Source organism: Triturus cristatus, chromosome 1_1, assembly GCF_964204655.1.
Source record: "Triturus cristatus chromosome 1_1, aTriCri1.1, whole genome shotgun sequence".
NCBI lineage: Eukaryota > Metazoa > Chordata > Amphibia > Caudata > Salamandridae > Triturus > Triturus cristatus.
In genome coordinates this window covers 1,279,503,760-1,279,521,445 of record NC_140579.1, presented here as the reverse complement: position 1 = coordinate 1,279,521,445, position 17,686 = coordinate 1,279,503,760, and the positions used below count along the sequence as shown (strand labels likewise).

Genomic DNA, 17,686 nt, shown 5'->3' with positions numbered 1-17,686 from the left:
GCAGAAGGTGGCACAAGAGTTTGAGCATTAGATACGGGGCAGAGAGTAAGTAAGCACCAAACTGCAGAACACGCTGGGTATGGGAACACATGGAGAGAAATACTGCCTATCAGCGGTTAATGGTATTGTCCAAAACTATGTTTTTAATATAAAACCAGGGCCTTCCATGGTCATATCACTGAAAATGCACCATTAAAAAACAAGCGTGGATGCATAAAATGCCAAGCCTGGGTTACAGCGGTTTATAGGAGGGGTAAGGGAGGTCACCGCACCTTCTTGTACAGACCTACTGCAGAGTTTTCATATCGAATCCATCTTCTCGAATAGTACAAAGAATGATAAAAAAAATACAATCATTTAAATTAATGCATTCGAATTTTAAATTAAGAACCGATTAAAACCAGTGGTCGAAGGGCGGGATCGGCAGGGCACGGAGTGCCCCTACTTCTTTTTTCAGTAGATTTGTTCCCCTACTTTGTTTATTTTAAACATTCGTCCCACGACGGCAGAAATAGCCAAGGCCTGCAAAGAAGGCTCGGCGTTCTCGGCCGTTGGGGAACGGGCGTAGCAGGCAGAGCAGGAAAAGGGCTCTTTTCCTTCTTGCCAGTGACAGTGTCCACTTCCCCTGCTCTGCCCCTTTCAGCTGACCCCCTCTCTTTCCTTCTCTTATTCCCTCTCTGTCTCACTCTTCCTCACTTACAGAAAACCGTGACTTCAAGAAACGGTTCTCACCCTTTCTTTCCTCCTTTCGTTTATTTGTTCCCCTGCGAAATGGATCCAAACCCAGAAAAAACACATTTGTTGTCTTGTTTTTACATTTTTGTTTTCACAGTGCGCTTTGGGAATAGAAGGTTCAAACTATGAAAAATAAATAAAAAAGCGAAATAAAGCAAGTCAAGAGATCGCAAAGCGACCAGATTGATTTTATTCACACCAAACACATTAGCGCTACTTTACAGAGATTGCCAGTGAAGCGCTACTTATGCATTCTTGCCAGTGAAGCGCTACTTATGCTTTCTTGTCTTTCTTTGAGCAGCATTGTTTTCCCCGGGTGGGGACGTGCACCATTCCTGGTGGTACTGCAGTACCTGGTTAATGGGTGGATTGGTAACCATGTTGTTCCTGCTTACATTTCACATGGTTTACTTTGCTTTTTCCAGGATGTTGGTACTTTTTTTAGGCAGCATATTGCTCTTGTCTAGTGCGTAATTTGAATTGAGTTGCATCCAGGTGTTTATAGCGGGGCATAATTGGGTTGTAGTTGAAGGCAGTGCGAGTATGGTGTTCAGTGGGGGAGAGGATGTGGCACTATGTTCAGAGCTGCCGAATTTGGAACTAGTGAACCAGGTGCAGCCTTCATGGCCAGTCCCCCCAGACCACTCTCCTGAGGGAGCACATTGCCATGCTAGACCTTAGAAGGCCCCGCAAGCCGTTAAAAGCCTGGGTGTCTTAGCACCAGTAGGTGGACCCTAATGGTGGCAAGTGTGGGTTAACCTTGAAGGCCTGTCCACTACAATCTATACTGAAGTTCACCTCCAGTCTTGCATGCAGGCCTACAAAGCAGCAAACCATAGAGGGACAGAGGGACAGTGACTCTGTCACTGAGGTCACAGCATCCTTGAGAAGGGCCGGCTCTAGGGCGGTGCGACCGGTGTGTTCGCAATGGGCGCGGACTTTGAGTGGGGGCATTATGTTTGCAAGTATATTATGGTTCTAAAAGCACTTGCTGCCTATTTCCTAACCTCAAGCAATTTTCGGCAACAATAAAAATGTCAAGATAACTCAGGTGATTAATGTTCTTCCTAGAAATAGATCAGAGTTTTCTCTACGGGAAGTCTTGACTCATGGAAAGGTAGCGCAGACGGTTAATGTGCCTGCTGCAAAGAACATGTACCATGCAGATCACAAAGTGTACAGAATGTAAATAGGTCAGTGAGTCACTGCTTTTGTCAGAGATGTAGGAGAGTAGGATCTGCTTCTTATAGTTACCCCCACTTTTTGCTGATGTTTCACTGTTTTCGACTTAGTCTGGCTGGGATCCTGCTATCCAGGACCCCACCCTAGCTGCTTTCTCTCTAAATTGATTGCATGTGCTTTAGGTACACTTCAGATTGGATTCTGGGGTACCCTAATAAGTCCCTAGTATATGGTATACTATATACCCAGGGCATAGGTACCCCAGAGGCCTCTCAGGGGCTGCAGCATGTATTATGCCACCCCTGGGAGACCATTCAAAATGACACAACAGGTCTGCTACAGCAGCCTGTGTAAGGTGGTGTATGCACCCCTTACTTAGATATAGGTTCACTATATCTATCCATATCACTGCACATATAAATCAGTCACCCCTATGGCAGGCCTTATCAATCCTGAAGGCAGAGTGCTGGGTTTTATGTGAGAGGGTGCCCATGCATAAGCAGAGCCCCTCTGCAGCTTTCGGAACCTCTATTCCGGGGTTGTTTGCAGCCAACCATATACTCTAAAGTGCATTATAACCTCGCGGTAAATGCCAACTTTAAAACGGCTGCATGGAAACATGTTGTGTTTGGTGTCAAACACCTTGGAATCATACCTTCACACCAGTAACTGGTGTGGGAGGTATGATTCCACCCTACTAGAGGGAGAAATATGACAGCACCGGTACACCCGGTACCAGCTTTACAGACCCTGGCATCACAAAATGGATGCTGCCAGCCACAGACACGAGTCTACCCTCCTGCTGCTGGATGAAACTCCTGCAGGGGACGGCTGGACAATAGGGGTTCCAGTCACAGGGAGGTGTGACCACCTCCCAGACAGGCTTTAGTGTATTGGGGCTGGCTGGGTGCACTCAGAGTGCTTTGATGTCTGCACTGGGGGAACATTTGGTGTCCCTGTGTATAGTCCAGCTCAAACCGGTTACAGGGGCTATCAGCCCCAGGACTGGCACGAAACTGGACAAAGGACATGGGTGTAGCCACCCCTCTGTCCTGACCCTCCCATAGGTGGGTCCCCAGAGTTTGTCCCACCCCTTCCTTGGGTATAAAGTAGGAACCCCTGGCTACAGGACTTTAGATTTACCTGGACGAAACTCTGCTACAGAAACCAAGTACTTCAACTATCTACACTACGTTGGATGATCGAAGAATCTCCCTTGGAGTAAAGGAGTTACTCCCCTGCAAGGCAGGCACCAAAGACGAATCTGACCGGTTTGCATCTACGCAGCTCCTGATGGACTATGAAGATTTTGCAACACAGGAGGTGGGTTCCTAAGCTTCCCCGAGGCCGACCAGTGCTCTCAGCAAACCTGAGACCCGCAGCCCTTGTGGGGACAGTGCAACCCGAACCCCTGGAGACCGTGCACATTTGCAGCAGCATATGCTTTTTGGCGATCCCAGAGGCTGTGCTTTGGGCTACTTGTAGTCCAGACTCCGAGCAGTGATTCCACTGAAGATAACTTGCCTACACTCCACGAGTGTTCCGTGGGCTGGTATTTAGTGATTCCTCTCGAGGTCCCTTCGCAATCCCTGGTCCGTCGAACTGTGGGTCCCTGAGAAGGGTACTTTAACTTTCAGTGGGCTTTCCTAGTTGCTCCAGACATGCCCTGACTCTCCATCGCTTGGGGGAGTCCACAGGACCTTTCTGGTCCACACCGAAGCATCTTTTCTCTGACCGCGTGGGTTGCAGTTGCCAAGGCTTGATGGTCTCCAATCCGGACATCGACCCCCCAGCACTCGACATCCTTCGTGGGACAGCTTGCCAGCGGACTTTGGTCATCGTCGACGTCTCCTGGTCCCCGTGGCTGCAGAGTCAAGCTTCACCTCATCTCACCTGAAGCACCCGACATCGGTGGGCATTCGCCTATCGTGCCCCTGGTCACTGGCAAGTGACCCAGACTCTGTCCCCTTTGCTTTCAGGTTCTTCTCAGCTCTGATCCAGGCTTGGATCACACCGGACACTTTTCCTCTTCACGGCAGCAGCACTTTGCAGCATCACGCCATTGAAAACAACGAAGATTCCCAACACCATTTGACACCTATGCACCCGGCTTCCCTGGGTTAGGTAACACGAGTACTCCGGTGCTCACATGGGTGCTGGCCTTAGAACCTTCTAAGTTTGAAAGGGTTTGCGCCAAGTCCTCTCCTAAGTGTCCTTAAGCTTTAAAATTCCAACCGCGACTTTCCCAAAGGATTGTACGGAGCTCGCGGCTGTGTTCTCACACTGCACACGTATCCCCTGGGTCCCCTGTGTCACTACCTTGGGTGGTTCCTTGGGGTCCCAGCGATTCTACGTGCTCTAGGCACTGTGTCTAGTCAAGTCGGGGTTGTTATACCACTTTCTTAATATATGGTTTGGTCTCCCCCTGGGGCCCACTGTGTATTGTAGTATTTACTGTCGTTCTAGTGCTTTAATATTGTGTACCTTGTTCTCTAATCTCATAAAAAGGTTAGTAGAGAGTGTTTAGTAATAAATACATATATTTTATACATATATACACCTTGTGTGGTTCTCCTTTCATCTGGTCATTCAGGAGGTTATAATCTGGTAAACCAAGCGGCTTTACATTCCTTCAAAACTTAGCCTGAAGGCTGCTCTCCATAGCTACCACTAGGATAGCTTTCAATAAAGGTTGTCTTTAACCTAATCATCAATAAGGGTAGTTTGGACTGGTACAAGGTGCCCACTTTAATTAGTGGACAGCATATACCAGGCCAACTTCTCACAAAAGAGATCCTTTTATTACTTGCAGTTTATAAGTTAAAATCCTAACATAGAACAGTGAGCTATTAACTGTCATCTAAGAGCCGCATGCACACTGCAAGGTAAAAATGAGAGTGTTATGGTTTTTCCCCCCCGTCTTTGATTATCCTAATGTTGCAAAAGGTGTTCATTCAGATGGAAATAAATTCTGATTATTAAAGAGAACCCCAACCATGGTATTACGTTTAAATTCTCAGTTTATGTTTCTCCAGACCAATCACTATTAAACTGTATTACCTTCTAGTATGGTGGTCATGTGGCTCCTACACCATGTAGTCCTTTGTCTTATGTAAAGCACTTTTAACATGTGCTGCCTGCTTTGGAGGTCAATGGAATTATGCAGCAAAGGAGGACAAAATTATGCAGCAGTGTTGACTGAATTATGCAGCAAAAAAAAGGCTGCAGCGTAATGCAGTATATTTTCTGATACTTTATTATTTTTACATTTTACACACGCTAACAGTCTCTGGAAAGTATTAGTACCAGTGTAACATACACATACAGCAGTGAGAAAGGTGATCAGTCAACCTTTGTGAAGGACTGTCCACTTCGCAGCAACATGTCAATTTTTTTGTAACTTTTGATCCGTTTGAGCTACAAACAATTTTTTAGTTAAAATAGTCAAATTGTGCAGCAGGTGATATATGATGTGGCAAATACGGCAGGGCCATAATTATGTGGAAAACATTTGCAAACTAAGATATTTTGCCATTCATGTTTGAACAGCTCTTGTGGAAAAAGGGAGAAGTGCTGATGACAGAAACTCCATGGCTCGGAGACAAATGTCATGTGCTTCCACTTTTAAGCATATTTGGGACATTCTGTGATTGGAAATATGTCCCGCTTTATGAATGTATTTTAAAGTCAATAACTCTTAATAAACCTTAAATAATTATGTGTATCCATTGGTTGAATTAAATAACATAATAAGCTGTAACTGGTTAGTGAAATGCCAAACAAATACAGAAGAGTGGGATGTTTTGTGCATTCTAGCCACACCTGACTCCGCCCACTGATCCAATTCTCGGGTTAATCCCGCCCTCTGAGTCTCTGCCCACAGTTCCCCTACTTTTTTCCCCCCACTTCGACCACTGATTAAAACAATAACAAAGTTAAGGTGTTTGAAATGGTGACTTTACGCATTAGATGTGTTGGTTTGCAGGACATTTAGATTTTACACAAAATAGTTTAGGGGGCGGGGAAAGCCTGCTGATCCTTCATGTAGGAAACTGGACCATAGAAATACAGGCATGAGCTGGGGTATGAAGCGAGATTGTACTCCCTGCCTGGGAAGCTAAGGAAGATGTGTAGCGGGAACCTGCATTAGGTCATTCAAAAAATAAGTTATCTACTTGTGTGACCATGACAGATGGAGTAAGAGACAACATTTTTTAAAGACCGGAAGTATTTGCTTACCTAACCTTGGTTTGCTCTGGTAACGTTCTCTGCATTTAGTCCTCTGAAAATAAGAATGAAGTAATTCAAAGATGGCGCTCTATTTACCCATGCAAACCCAGAGACCGGCAGCATGATAGTTCTTTCTACGTGTGGCGGGAACCCGCATTAGGTAATTCAAAAAATAAGTTATCTGCTTGTGTGACCATGACAAATGGAGTAAGAGACAAAAAAGTTTAAAGACCGGTATTATTTGCTTACCTAGCCTTGGTTTGCTCTGGCAATGTTCTCTGCATTTAGTGCTCTGAAAATATGAATTAAGTAATTCAAAGATGGCGCTCTATTTACCCATGCAAACCCAGAGATCGGCTGCATGATAGCCCTTTCTCCATGGTTACATGCAGTTACCGTGAGGCTAGAGAGTGTGCCTACAACTGCAAAACGAGAACAAGCATTGGCATAGCCAATAGGTCTCGCCTTTGGGACCTTATAAGTGTTTAGCCATGCAACAGTTACATAACTAAATACTTATAAGGTCCCAAAAGCGAGAGTGAAAGTGATCGCAATCGCGATCAAACATCAAAGCGGCCATGCGGCCGCAAAAGTGAAAGTAATCGCGGTAAAGCGCGGTGCGCGCGCCCGCCCGCCCGCGCACATGCACTGTAGCTCTAGGCTGGCCTGGTAGCACTTTTTGGAGCCCTCTCAATAAGTCTCGCCAGACCAGCGCATGCACTGGGTCAGGCGAGACCTAAAAAAAACAAAGAGGGACGGGGCTCAAGAAATAAACTGGAAACAACGTCATCGCATGTTTCAGCAGCATCTTGTGCCTTCCTGGAAGGAGGGAAGGGAGAGTGCCCCGGTGTAAGTAATAGCGACGCAGGACTAATTAAACAAACAAAGCAGACCCGGGGGTTGAGCAACAAAAGAAAGCGGTATGGGGTTGAGAAACAAAACTAAGTGGGACAGGGCTCAAGCAATAAACAACTGGAAATTATGTAATTGCACGTATGTATACAATTATCGAAAGGCAAACAAGTGTTGTAGTTGCTACTGTTTACAAAATGTAAATGCCTCCAAAACATGAAGCGCGTCGTCCGTGAAGTGGGAAAGCCCACAAAGGCACCTAAATAAAAACAAGGCAAACAAATCAAGCCGTGTGCACGTGGACTCTACCACCATTAAAAAACAAGTGCGCAAACACAAAGGGAAAAGCACCACAGAGCGAAGATAGAAGTAATAGGCCAATACTCCAGGGGAGGAGCAAGACACAAGAACCCCACGCCATCGCCTCCACGGACTACATCCTCACCAGAGACCTGAACTCCCACTTCGAAAACTGCAGCGACCCCGACTCCACCACCCTCCTTAACAACCTCGCCAACCTCGGACTGAAGCAGCTGGTCACCACCCCCACCCACAGAGCCGGACACACCCTCAACCCCATCTTCGCAGGAGGGACAAACATCCACTTCAGCCACACCACGCAGCCCCTTTGGACAGACCACCACTTCGTACACTTCACCTTCAACACCACCATCGCACCCAAACCCGCCCCGCGTCCGGCCCGAAGGAACTGGAGCAAGATCACAGAGGATTACCTCAACTCCACCCTCCTCCACGACCCCCCCTCCGCCAAGACTGACGCCAAGTCTGCAGACAAAAAACTACACCGATGGATCTCCAGCTGCGCTGACAAGCTCGCACCCCTCTGCCACCCCGTCAATCAACGTCACCTGAAGGCCACCTGGTTCACCACCGACCTCCAAGAAGCCAGACGCTCCTGCAGGCTACTCGAGAAATTCTGGCGGAACAAGAAAGCCACCGTAGACCTGAACAACTACAGGAACGCCGTGAAAGAATACCACCAGCGCATAAGAGCCACCAAGAGGACCTTCATCATGAACAAAATCCACTCTAACGCAAGTAACGCAAAAGAACTCTTCAACGTCATACAGCAGTTCACCAAACCCCCCAACGAAGCCATGGACATCGCTCCATCCCAGGACCTCTGCAACAAACTCAGCTCCTACTTCCACCTGGAAATCAAGGCCCTCTATGACAACTTCAGCAAACAGACTCCGGACACCACCCCCCTCTCCACCATCGACAACCAGCTGACCATCACCACCTGGAAACCTGCTACCACCGAAGACACCACCAAGACCATTAAGAACACCAACTCAGGAGCCCCCATGTACCCCTGCCCACCCCACATCTACCACAGAGTCGCCACCGCCATAGCTCCTGAACTAGGCCGGACCATCAACGCCTTCCTCGAATTAGGCATCTTCCCCGACAACTGGAAACAGGCAGAAGTCAAGCCCCTCCTCAAGAACCCCTTGGCCGAACCGACGGACCTGAAAAACTACCGGCCCATCTCCCTCCTTCCCTTCGCAGCCAAAGTCACCGAGAGATTCATCAACGCCCAGCTGACCACCTTTATCGAAGAGAACGCCATCCAGGACTCCTCCCAGTCTGGATTCCACAGCACCGAAACCACCCTCCTCGCCGGCACCGATGACATCTGCATGCTACTCGACCAGGGCCACACTGCGGCCCTCATCCTACTAGACCTCTCCGCAGCCTTCGACACCGTCTCCCACCGCACTCTCGCAGCCAGACTCCATAACGCTGGCATATGGGGAACTGCCATTGACTGGATCTGCTCCTTCCTCACCAGCAGAATCCAAAGGATCAGACTTCCACCCTTCCTCTCCGAACCCACAGAGATCAACTGCGAAGTACCCCAAGGATCCTCGCTCATACCCACGCTTTTCAACATCTACATGGCCCCCCTCGCAGCCATCGTCAGACAGCACGGGCTCAGCATAGTATCTTATGTCGACGACACCCAGCTCATCCACTCTCACACGAAGAAACCAGAAGACAGACTCAGCTTTCAAGAAGGAATGAAAGACGTCGCAGCCTGGATGAGCAACAGCTGCCTAAAACTGAACTCAGAGAAGACCGGGGTCCTCGTCCTTGGTCCCTCTCCCACAGCGTGGGACAGCTCCTGGTAGCCCCCTGCCCTCGAAAACCCACCCACCCTGACGGACCACGCCCAGAACCTCAGCATCATTCTAGACTCCTCCCTCACCATGACCCGCCAGATAAACGCTGTCGCCTAGATCTGCTTCAACTCCCTCCGCATCCTCCGCAAGACCTTCAAGTGGATCCCCCACGAATGCAGAAAGACTGTCACCCACGCTCTCGTACCTAGCAGACTGGACTACGGTAACACCCTCTATGCCGAAATCAACCAAACCCTGCTACACAAGCTCCAAGCCATCCAGAACACCGCAGCCAGACTCGTCCTCGGAACCCCACGACACAAGCACATGACCCCACACCAATGAGACCTCCACTGGCTCCCCATCGAGAAGAGAAACCTTCAAGCTACTCACCCACGCCTACAAATCCCTCCACAACATTGGACCCAAATACCTTAACGAAAGAGTCTCCTTCCACATACCTAAAAGGAACTCGCCTCCGCCGACTTCGCCCTGGCAGAAACCCCACACATCCGCAGAACCAGAGCAGGCGGTAGAGCCTTCTCCTACGTCGCAGCAAAGACCTGGAACGAGCTCCCAGTCAACTTCAGACGCTCCCCCACTCTGTACACCTTCAGGAAAAACCTCAAGACCTGTCTTTTTGCCTGATACGGAGCTGCCCCCCCCCCCCGCAGCGCCTTGAGACCCTCGCGGGTGAGTAGCTCGCTTTTTAAACCCCTGATTGATTGATTGAAGAAGGTAGGAAATATAACGCTAAGGAACCATATAGAAACAATCTTTTCTGAAGGACACATACTTTAACCAAACAGCAGAGAGGGCGTGGCTAGAGCTCATAGTAGTAAACACAGCATGCCTCGCAGAGTAGCGCATGCGTGCTGTTAGGCTTGACCTAAAAACAGGAACTGGCATGGACAGTTGCTGATGCTCTGGTGGAGGATGAGCCCAGTGTAATAGTGAAGGAAAGCTCCATTGTCAGAATTTAAAATAAACAGCATTTGAGTTGGAAGGGATGTTCCGGTTCTCTCTGTGGTGAAGGTATTTATAACCAGTTGGAGAAGAATTTTTTTTTTTTTTTTTTTAATGTGAGCAACAGTGCTAATTAGTGTTTGATGATGCATTTCCAATTGATATTGTCATCTCTCGAGTACATGACTTTATTCCAAATCTATGTAAAGACAAGATGTGAATGGGTATACCGAGCTTATATCCTGATTTATATTTAGGCCCATTTCTCCGCTAGAGCGACGGAGCAAATTACTCCAGCGCCCCGAGGGAGGTACCAACTGCCTTCTAAAGCACTTGCAGGAACCTCTGTCACGGCAGAAAGAGAATGCCATCGCATTTGAGGCTTCCCTCTCGGCCAACATATAAATTAGGCCCTTGATGTTTTGGTGGTTGTTCAGGAATGGAAGTGGAAAGTCATTTTTTGTATGACTAGCCTCTGAAGTGTACTGCTTTGTAATGACTGTGAAACCCTTCTCATCTGGAGCAGTTTTGCATTGTAACATTAATATTGCGCTTACTAACCATTTGAGGGGTGCTGAAGCACTTACCTGCATGGGTAGCCGGCTATGCATTTGATAGCCTACAACAAACACTCCTGGAAATACTTTTTTATTGAACATGCACTGACACAATTATGTGGTTAATAAAATTACCTGGCTTGTGGTGAATGTTGCCCATGGAACCACATTTGGAAGTCACGTGGCTGAGATCCACCGGCTTGTGGACAATCTGTACCTGCACATGGCACATAAACACAATTATATTCTTTTCTAATGATGAAAAAGACAAATCAGAGCTTATGTCATCACGTTCTACTATTGAAACCAGAATGCAACCAAGCAGAAGCGTGTATCCCCAGTAAAACTACAAATTTGTTCAAGAGAACATGTCACCAAAATGAAGTAAATCGAAACTACACGTCAGCATGCATAGCAATGATAGGGGGAAGGAAGGAGGCGTAAGAGCTTTATATAAAAGGGTTAAAAAATAATTTGTTAAATGTATTGTAAAGAAAAAAGTGAAATACCTGTCTGGTTGTAAAACTTAAAGACTATGTCCAAATATACTGAAACAACACAAATAAACAAGGTACAACGAAATGAAAACAGCAAGTGAAATTACAGTTCTCGAAGTGCATAGTCCTGGGACCATTCAAAGACTGCAATATTGATTGAGAAGTTCATTATGCGCACACAATAAGAAATTCAATTTTCACTTTCGGAATGTGCCAAAGTAATTCTGAAATGGTAGAAGTTTCCTGTGACAATTTAAAGTATTTCTTACATGTGATTGTTTCCTATAGTCTCTGACGGGGGTCAGTCGTTCCAATCAATTACTTTAATATTTTCATTTAATTTATTATATGGGATAGCGATGATTAGGATGCTCATTAAACCTATCTATGAAGCTCCCTTACCTTCAAATTCACCATGTTTTGTGAAGAGGATGTTCATAAAGGCCCTGGCCACGTAGTGTTTGCATAGCTTAAATTAATTGCATAAAAGGTAACTCGTAAGGTCAACAATCCCTTGTAGGAAAGGGCCCCTTTTTGCATGGTTGCCCCCCACTGCTTGCTCAATGTTGATGTACTTTGACTAAGTGTGCCCCGGGTTCCTGCCAACCAGGTACCCAGGACCTATGTTCTTTCCCTAAACTGTACCGTTGCAAAACCCAATTGGCAATTCTCTGGACACATGTAAGTCCCTTGTAAAAGGTACCGTAGGTGCCAAGGGCACTGGGACCAGGAAAGATCTCTATGGACTACATACTTATTGTGCCACCCTTAGAGGCCCTGTAACTTTACACACACACACACTGCCATTGGAGGCTGCGTGTTTTGGTGCAGAACAAAGTGAAGAGTCGACACATCCCTGTATGCCATGCCTACAAAGCACTGCCCAGGCATAGGTAAGCCACCCCTCTAGTTGGGGGCAGTATACCACTGGTGAGGGTACAGGTGCATGAGCCCTGTACCCCTACAGTGTCTAAGTCCATTCTTAGACATTGGAAGTGAAGTAATGCCCACACTAGTACCAGTGTGGGATTTAATAAAAAAATGCATGCAGAGGGCATCTTAGAGATGCCCCCTGAAAAACGACCTCACACTAGTGTTTTGGCTGAGGGGCTATTCGCCAGCTGCCACCACCAGACAGATTTCTGGACTCCAGGGTCAAGAGCCTACCACCCTCGGGGTCCTGAAACAAAGCACATACTGGGGCGAGGTGCCAAACCTCCTTCCCAGGATGGGCAGGAACCACGAAGGGGAAGCTTCAAAGGCTCGCTGCCTTTGTGAGCTATCCAAGCCATTTGCTGCTTCCAGCAACTGGCCCCCACCTTGGGTGGGAGAATCGCCAGGAAAACCAAGTTAGGAGGAGAGGTGTGCCCACATTTGCCAACCCCACCCCTCAGGTGGGGGAGGTGAGGTGAAGCACAAATCAGTCCCCTCCATCTTGCAAATGGGGGTACCTAGACTACCAGAGGGAGGCTTATGCCCCCCTCCCTCGTGAGGGTAGGGGGTGTACCCACCCCAAGGAAGGGACCCATTGGGCCGACATCTACCCAACTGTAACACCCCTAAATCTAGTATTCAGGGGCAAACCTGAACCTTGCCTCAGCAGACCAGAGCCAAACAGAAGAAACAAGAAGAAGGACCGAACAGCCATGCTGAGAGACAAAGAGGAGGACACTAACTGACTTGGCCCCAGCCCTACTGGTCTGTCCCGACCTCGGACTCCACCAGCAAAAACCTGGTGTGTCGTGCAGCCAGCAGCCCTCAAGAACTCGGAGGACCTTCCCTGCCTTTGCAAACCAAAGTCTTTGTCTTCTGTGAGCACCAGACTTGCTCAAGACCAACCGACTCGGACTGTGTCCGACTCCGTGAGTCCCCCACCACACAGCGCCATGAGCCTGAACCTGAGTGGCCAAACACCCCAAGGAGGTTCCTGCGGCGATCCTAGCCTGAGCTACGGTGACCCCTGAATCCCCACAAGCTTGTAACCCAAGCCTGCAGCCATTATCTGGGAGGTCCCCTCCAACCGTGACCAAAGGTGACACCACAACCGTCTCTTTGACCGAAGCAGTCCGAGGAGCCCAACCGCAGCCGCCCGACCAACTCCGTCTGTGAGCACATGCGTCCACAAGGCTTCAACTCCCAAAGACCCCATTCTCCGACCCGGTCACTGACCGCCTTCCAGGAATCCCCGACCGAATCTGCTGCTGGGACCAACACCGAAGATCACCACTGAGAAACCCTGGGATCCCCGATGACCACATCTTACACTCAGCCGCCTCTGTGCCGCTGGCGGTGTAGTTCTTGTGCTGGCTATTGGACCCTTCACTGCTGACCTCAACACAAGGAGTTTTTTTTGTGTTCCATCAACTAGGTGGGCTCCTCGTCTGCAGTCTCCAAACCAATGACCTCGCTTAGCCCGTTGGCTAACGTGTGGTCCCTGCACTTGGCAGCCTCTGTGCCGCTGGCGGTGTGAACCGAGTGTCCATCTGACCGAGGCATACTCACGGACTATAACCTCCTTTTTGTTCTTTCCGGACTAAGTGTCTCGTGAGTAAACCTGCAAAACTGTAATTGTACTACAACATGCATTGACTTCTTTCCTTTCTCCGAGGAAATGTACCAACTTGGTATCTAGGGATACCTCGCCGAGTAAGAAAAGCAACTATAAAGTAATTTTGAGGATGTATGATGTTACAACGCATGCTTTTACAACGCATGCTGTTACAATGAAATTTTTACAACGCAAATGCAGTGACAACGCAAGTCTTTACAACGCAAGTCTTTACATCGACTTGCACTAGATGGCGTGCTAACATTAAAAAAGTGTAATTTACTATTCTAACTCCAGTCCACGTAACAGTAGGGAAGGTGTTTGGATAGTAAACTACACTATTTTTAATGTTAGCACGCCATTTAGTGCAAGTCGATGTAAAGACTTGCGTTGTAATGGCATGCGTTGTCAATGCATTTGCGTTGTAACAGTTTCGTTGTAATGGTAGTGCGTTGTAAAAGTTGCGTTGTAAAGGTTGTTCCCCAATTTTGACTGTGTTTTGCCAAAGTTTAAAAACCTGTAACAAATCCGAGTTAATGGCAAATGCATATTTGTGATACCTTGCCTTTGAGAGTACAATTCTACCTATGATTTGTTTCTAGTAATAAAAGATTAATAATATTTTTATACAAACAAATTGGTCTGAGTTCAGTCTTTGAGTGTGCGACATGATTCCTTGCCCAAGTGTGTAAAATAAATGCTTAGTACTACCCTCGGATAAAGCCTTACTGCTCACTCACACTACCACAAATAGAGAGTAAGGTGTTATCGACCTTTACCTTTGCCTTCCTTTGGGGATCCACTGGACTAATTCAAATATTTAGGCATGGTAGGGAATACCCATACTTGCAAATCTAGTAATAGGGGTGTAATCCTTCCACGGGAAAAAAATAGTAAGGGGGTGGACAAAAAGCGCACCATTGTGGGACTTCCTGTAAAACAGTGGCATAATGAAACCTAAGCAAGACCCTCCCATCCACGAACTATATGGAGGGGAACCCTTTCACACCCAGACAGACGTTCAGGTCTAAGGTAACGTATAGGTGGCTGAGGAAGGTCCCTCGGGGATAAAGAGACCAGTGAACAAGTTACTTACCTTCGGTAACAAAATATCTGTAAGAGACATATATTAGTTATAGATTCCTAACCTTAGAACTACCCCTAAGTGTCAGACTGGATCCGGAGAATCTTTTCTTAGCAGTACCCCTGCGTGTCGGTAGGTGGCGTCAGTCGACTCTGCGTTCGTCGTTATCACCGGAATGACATCGCAGTATCTACTTAGATGCCCTGAAAGGGATTCCCTTACTCTAGAAATCTGTTCACAGAATGGGGAGGATGGGTGGGGCGGTAATTAATCTATAACTAATATATGTCTCTTACAGATGTATCGCTACCGAAGGTAAGTAACTTGTTTATCTGAAAGACTATCAGTTATAGATTCCATACCTTAGAATAGATACCCCAGCAATACCAACCCGGAGGTGGGTCTGCTAACCAAAGTCCTGGAGAACTGAAAGGCCAAAGAAGCAGTCTCTCCTGACTTGACTAGCCAGGCAATAATGCTTAGTGAAAGTGTGCAGTGATTCCCACGTGGCTGCCTGGCAGATGTCACTGAGGGTGACTCCACATCCCAAGGCAATAGTGGCTGCCGTCGCCCTGGTGGAATGGGCGTGCAGCCCTACCGGAGGCTCCTTTTTCGCCAAGGAATAACAGATATTAATGCAAAGGACGACCCATCGAGAGATGGTTCGCTTTTCCACGGCCAGACCTTTGTTGGCGCCCATAAAGCCAACAAAAAGCTGATCGTCCACTCAGAATTGTTTTGTGCAATCCAGATAAAATGATAACACAACATTTTGGATCCAGACGGTGGAGTCTCTCCTCCTCCTTGGAAGGATGCGGGGGCAGGAAGAAGTTGGACAAAGTGATGATCTGTCCTATATGGAAAGAGGTAACCACTTTGGGAAGAAAAGAAGGTCTAGTCTGGAGACCAACCTTGTCTGGATGGACAGCAAGGAAAGGAGGTTTAGAAGATAGAGCCTGAAGCTCACTCACCCTGCAAGCAGAGGTGATGGGAACCAGAAAAGCGGTCTTTAAAGTCAAGATTCTGAGAGGACAATTATGTAGTGGCTCGAAAGGAGCACACATAAGGTAAGTGAAGACAAGATTCAAGTCCAACTGGGGAACTTCGAAAGGAATAGGAGGAAAAAGGTGAGTAATGCCCTTAAGAAATCTATTTATAATAGGGGACTTGAAAAGAGAAGGCTGATCAGAAAGGCGAAGAAAGGCCAAAGTGGCCGAAAGATAGCCTTTAAGAGTGCCCAGAGCAGAGCCCTGCTGGGCCAAAGAAAGAATGATGTGGAGAACCTCTGAAAGAGGGGCAGACAGGGGACCACAGACTTTGCTGTGCACCATGCCACAAATTTGTTCCATCTACAGGCGTATAGTGTTTTGGTGGAGGGACACCTGGCTGCCAAGATAATGTTACAGACTTCGGGAGGAAGGTCAAAAGCTGTCAACTGTCGCCGCTCAAGCTCCAATGAAGGAGGTGGAGGCTGGACAGGTTTGGGTGGAGAACCGTCCCCTACTGCTGCGACAGAAGATCCTCCCGAAGAGGCAGTCTGATTGGAGGATCGATGCCCATGTTCAAGAGCTCTGGATACCAGACTCTTTGTGCTCAATCCGGAGCCACAAGAATGACTTGGACCCGGCCGCGCTTGATCTTCTTCAGCAGTCTGGGCAGAAGTGGTATAGGCGGAAAGGCGTATAGAAGACCGCAATTCCACTCGCGATGAAAAGCGTCGCCGAGCAAGTGCCGCCTTGGAAATTCCAATGCGCAGACCTGCTGACATTGCGCATCTCTTCGGTGGCGAATAGATCTAACAAAGGCTCTCCCACTGCTGAAAGAGACCTAGCACCTCCTCCAAGTGAAGACTCCATTCGTGATCCATCATGCACCAGCGGCTGAGTTCGTCCCCCCTGGCGTTCAGGGAACCTGCCAGATGGAGAACCACTAAGGATATGCCCTGATGTTCCAGCCATGTCCAAAGGTGAAGAGCCTCTTAACAAAGGTTCCACGACCCCACCCGCCCTGTTTGTTGCAATACCACATGGCGGTGTTGTTGTCAGTGAACACCTGCACTACTCTTCCTTTAACAGAAGGAATGAATGCCTGCGGTGCAAGACGAATCGCACGGAGCTCCAAAAGGTTGATGTGGAGCCCAGACACCGCCAGAGACCGGAGGACTCTGATCTCCCCCTCCCCCATGTGGCCGCCCACACCCCAGGAGTGATGCATCTGTCACTACTGTGAACTCTGATGGGGGTAGGGAGAGGGATCTGCCGTTGACCCAATCCTGGTTCGTTAGCAACGACTGCAAAGGGTGTGCAGTGCCCTCCGGGAGCTGGACGCAATCGGAAAGATTCCCCTGATGCTGCGCTCACTGGAACTTCAGGTCCCACTGCAGAGCCTGCATATGCCACCTGGCATGGTCCACCAGCAGGATGCAGGAGGCCATGGGGCCTAGCAGCTTCAGGGTCATTCTCACCGAAATCCGTGATAGAGGCTGAAACATCGGTATCCTAGCTCAAATATCTAGGACTCGCTGCTTGGGAGGATAAGCCCGAAACTGCGCTGTATCCAGAGCCGCCCCAATGAAAAGGAGTTTCTGAGAGGGAATCAGGTGTGACTTCGGCACGTTGATAGTGAACCCCAGAGAGGTCCGCCGTAGTCTGGAGGTGGGAGACGACAGCCTGGGGCAAGCTCGTCTTCAACGGCCAGTCGTCGAGATAGGGGAAGACTGGAACACCTGATCTGCGTAGATGAGCTGCGACCATGGCCATCACACCCAAGGGGCGCTGGTAAGGCGAAAGGATAGCACGGTAAATTGAAAATGCTCGTGGCCAACTGTGAACCGTAGGCAACGCCTGTGGGCCGGAAGGACGGGGATGTGGAAATAAGCGTCCTGCATG

The 17,686-nt window shown here is 48.2% G+C and overlaps 1 protein-coding gene across 4 annotated transcripts in view; it reads right to left on the bottom strand.

The window, feature by feature from the left end:
• LOC146871954 (microtubule-associated protein tau-like) overlaps positions 1-17,686 on the bottom strand; it is a 1,902,682-nt gene that overhangs the window by 375,814 nt on the left and 1,509,182 nt on the right. For all 4 annotated transcript variants that reach the window (XM_085652462.1, XM_085652435.1, XM_085652443.1 and 1 more), the window contains one exon: positions 10,805-10,886. In XM_085652462.1, the coding sequence (XP_085508588.1) occupies positions 10,805-10,886 (82 nt within the window). The remainder of the gene's footprint in view (positions 1-10,804; positions 10,887-17,686) is intronic.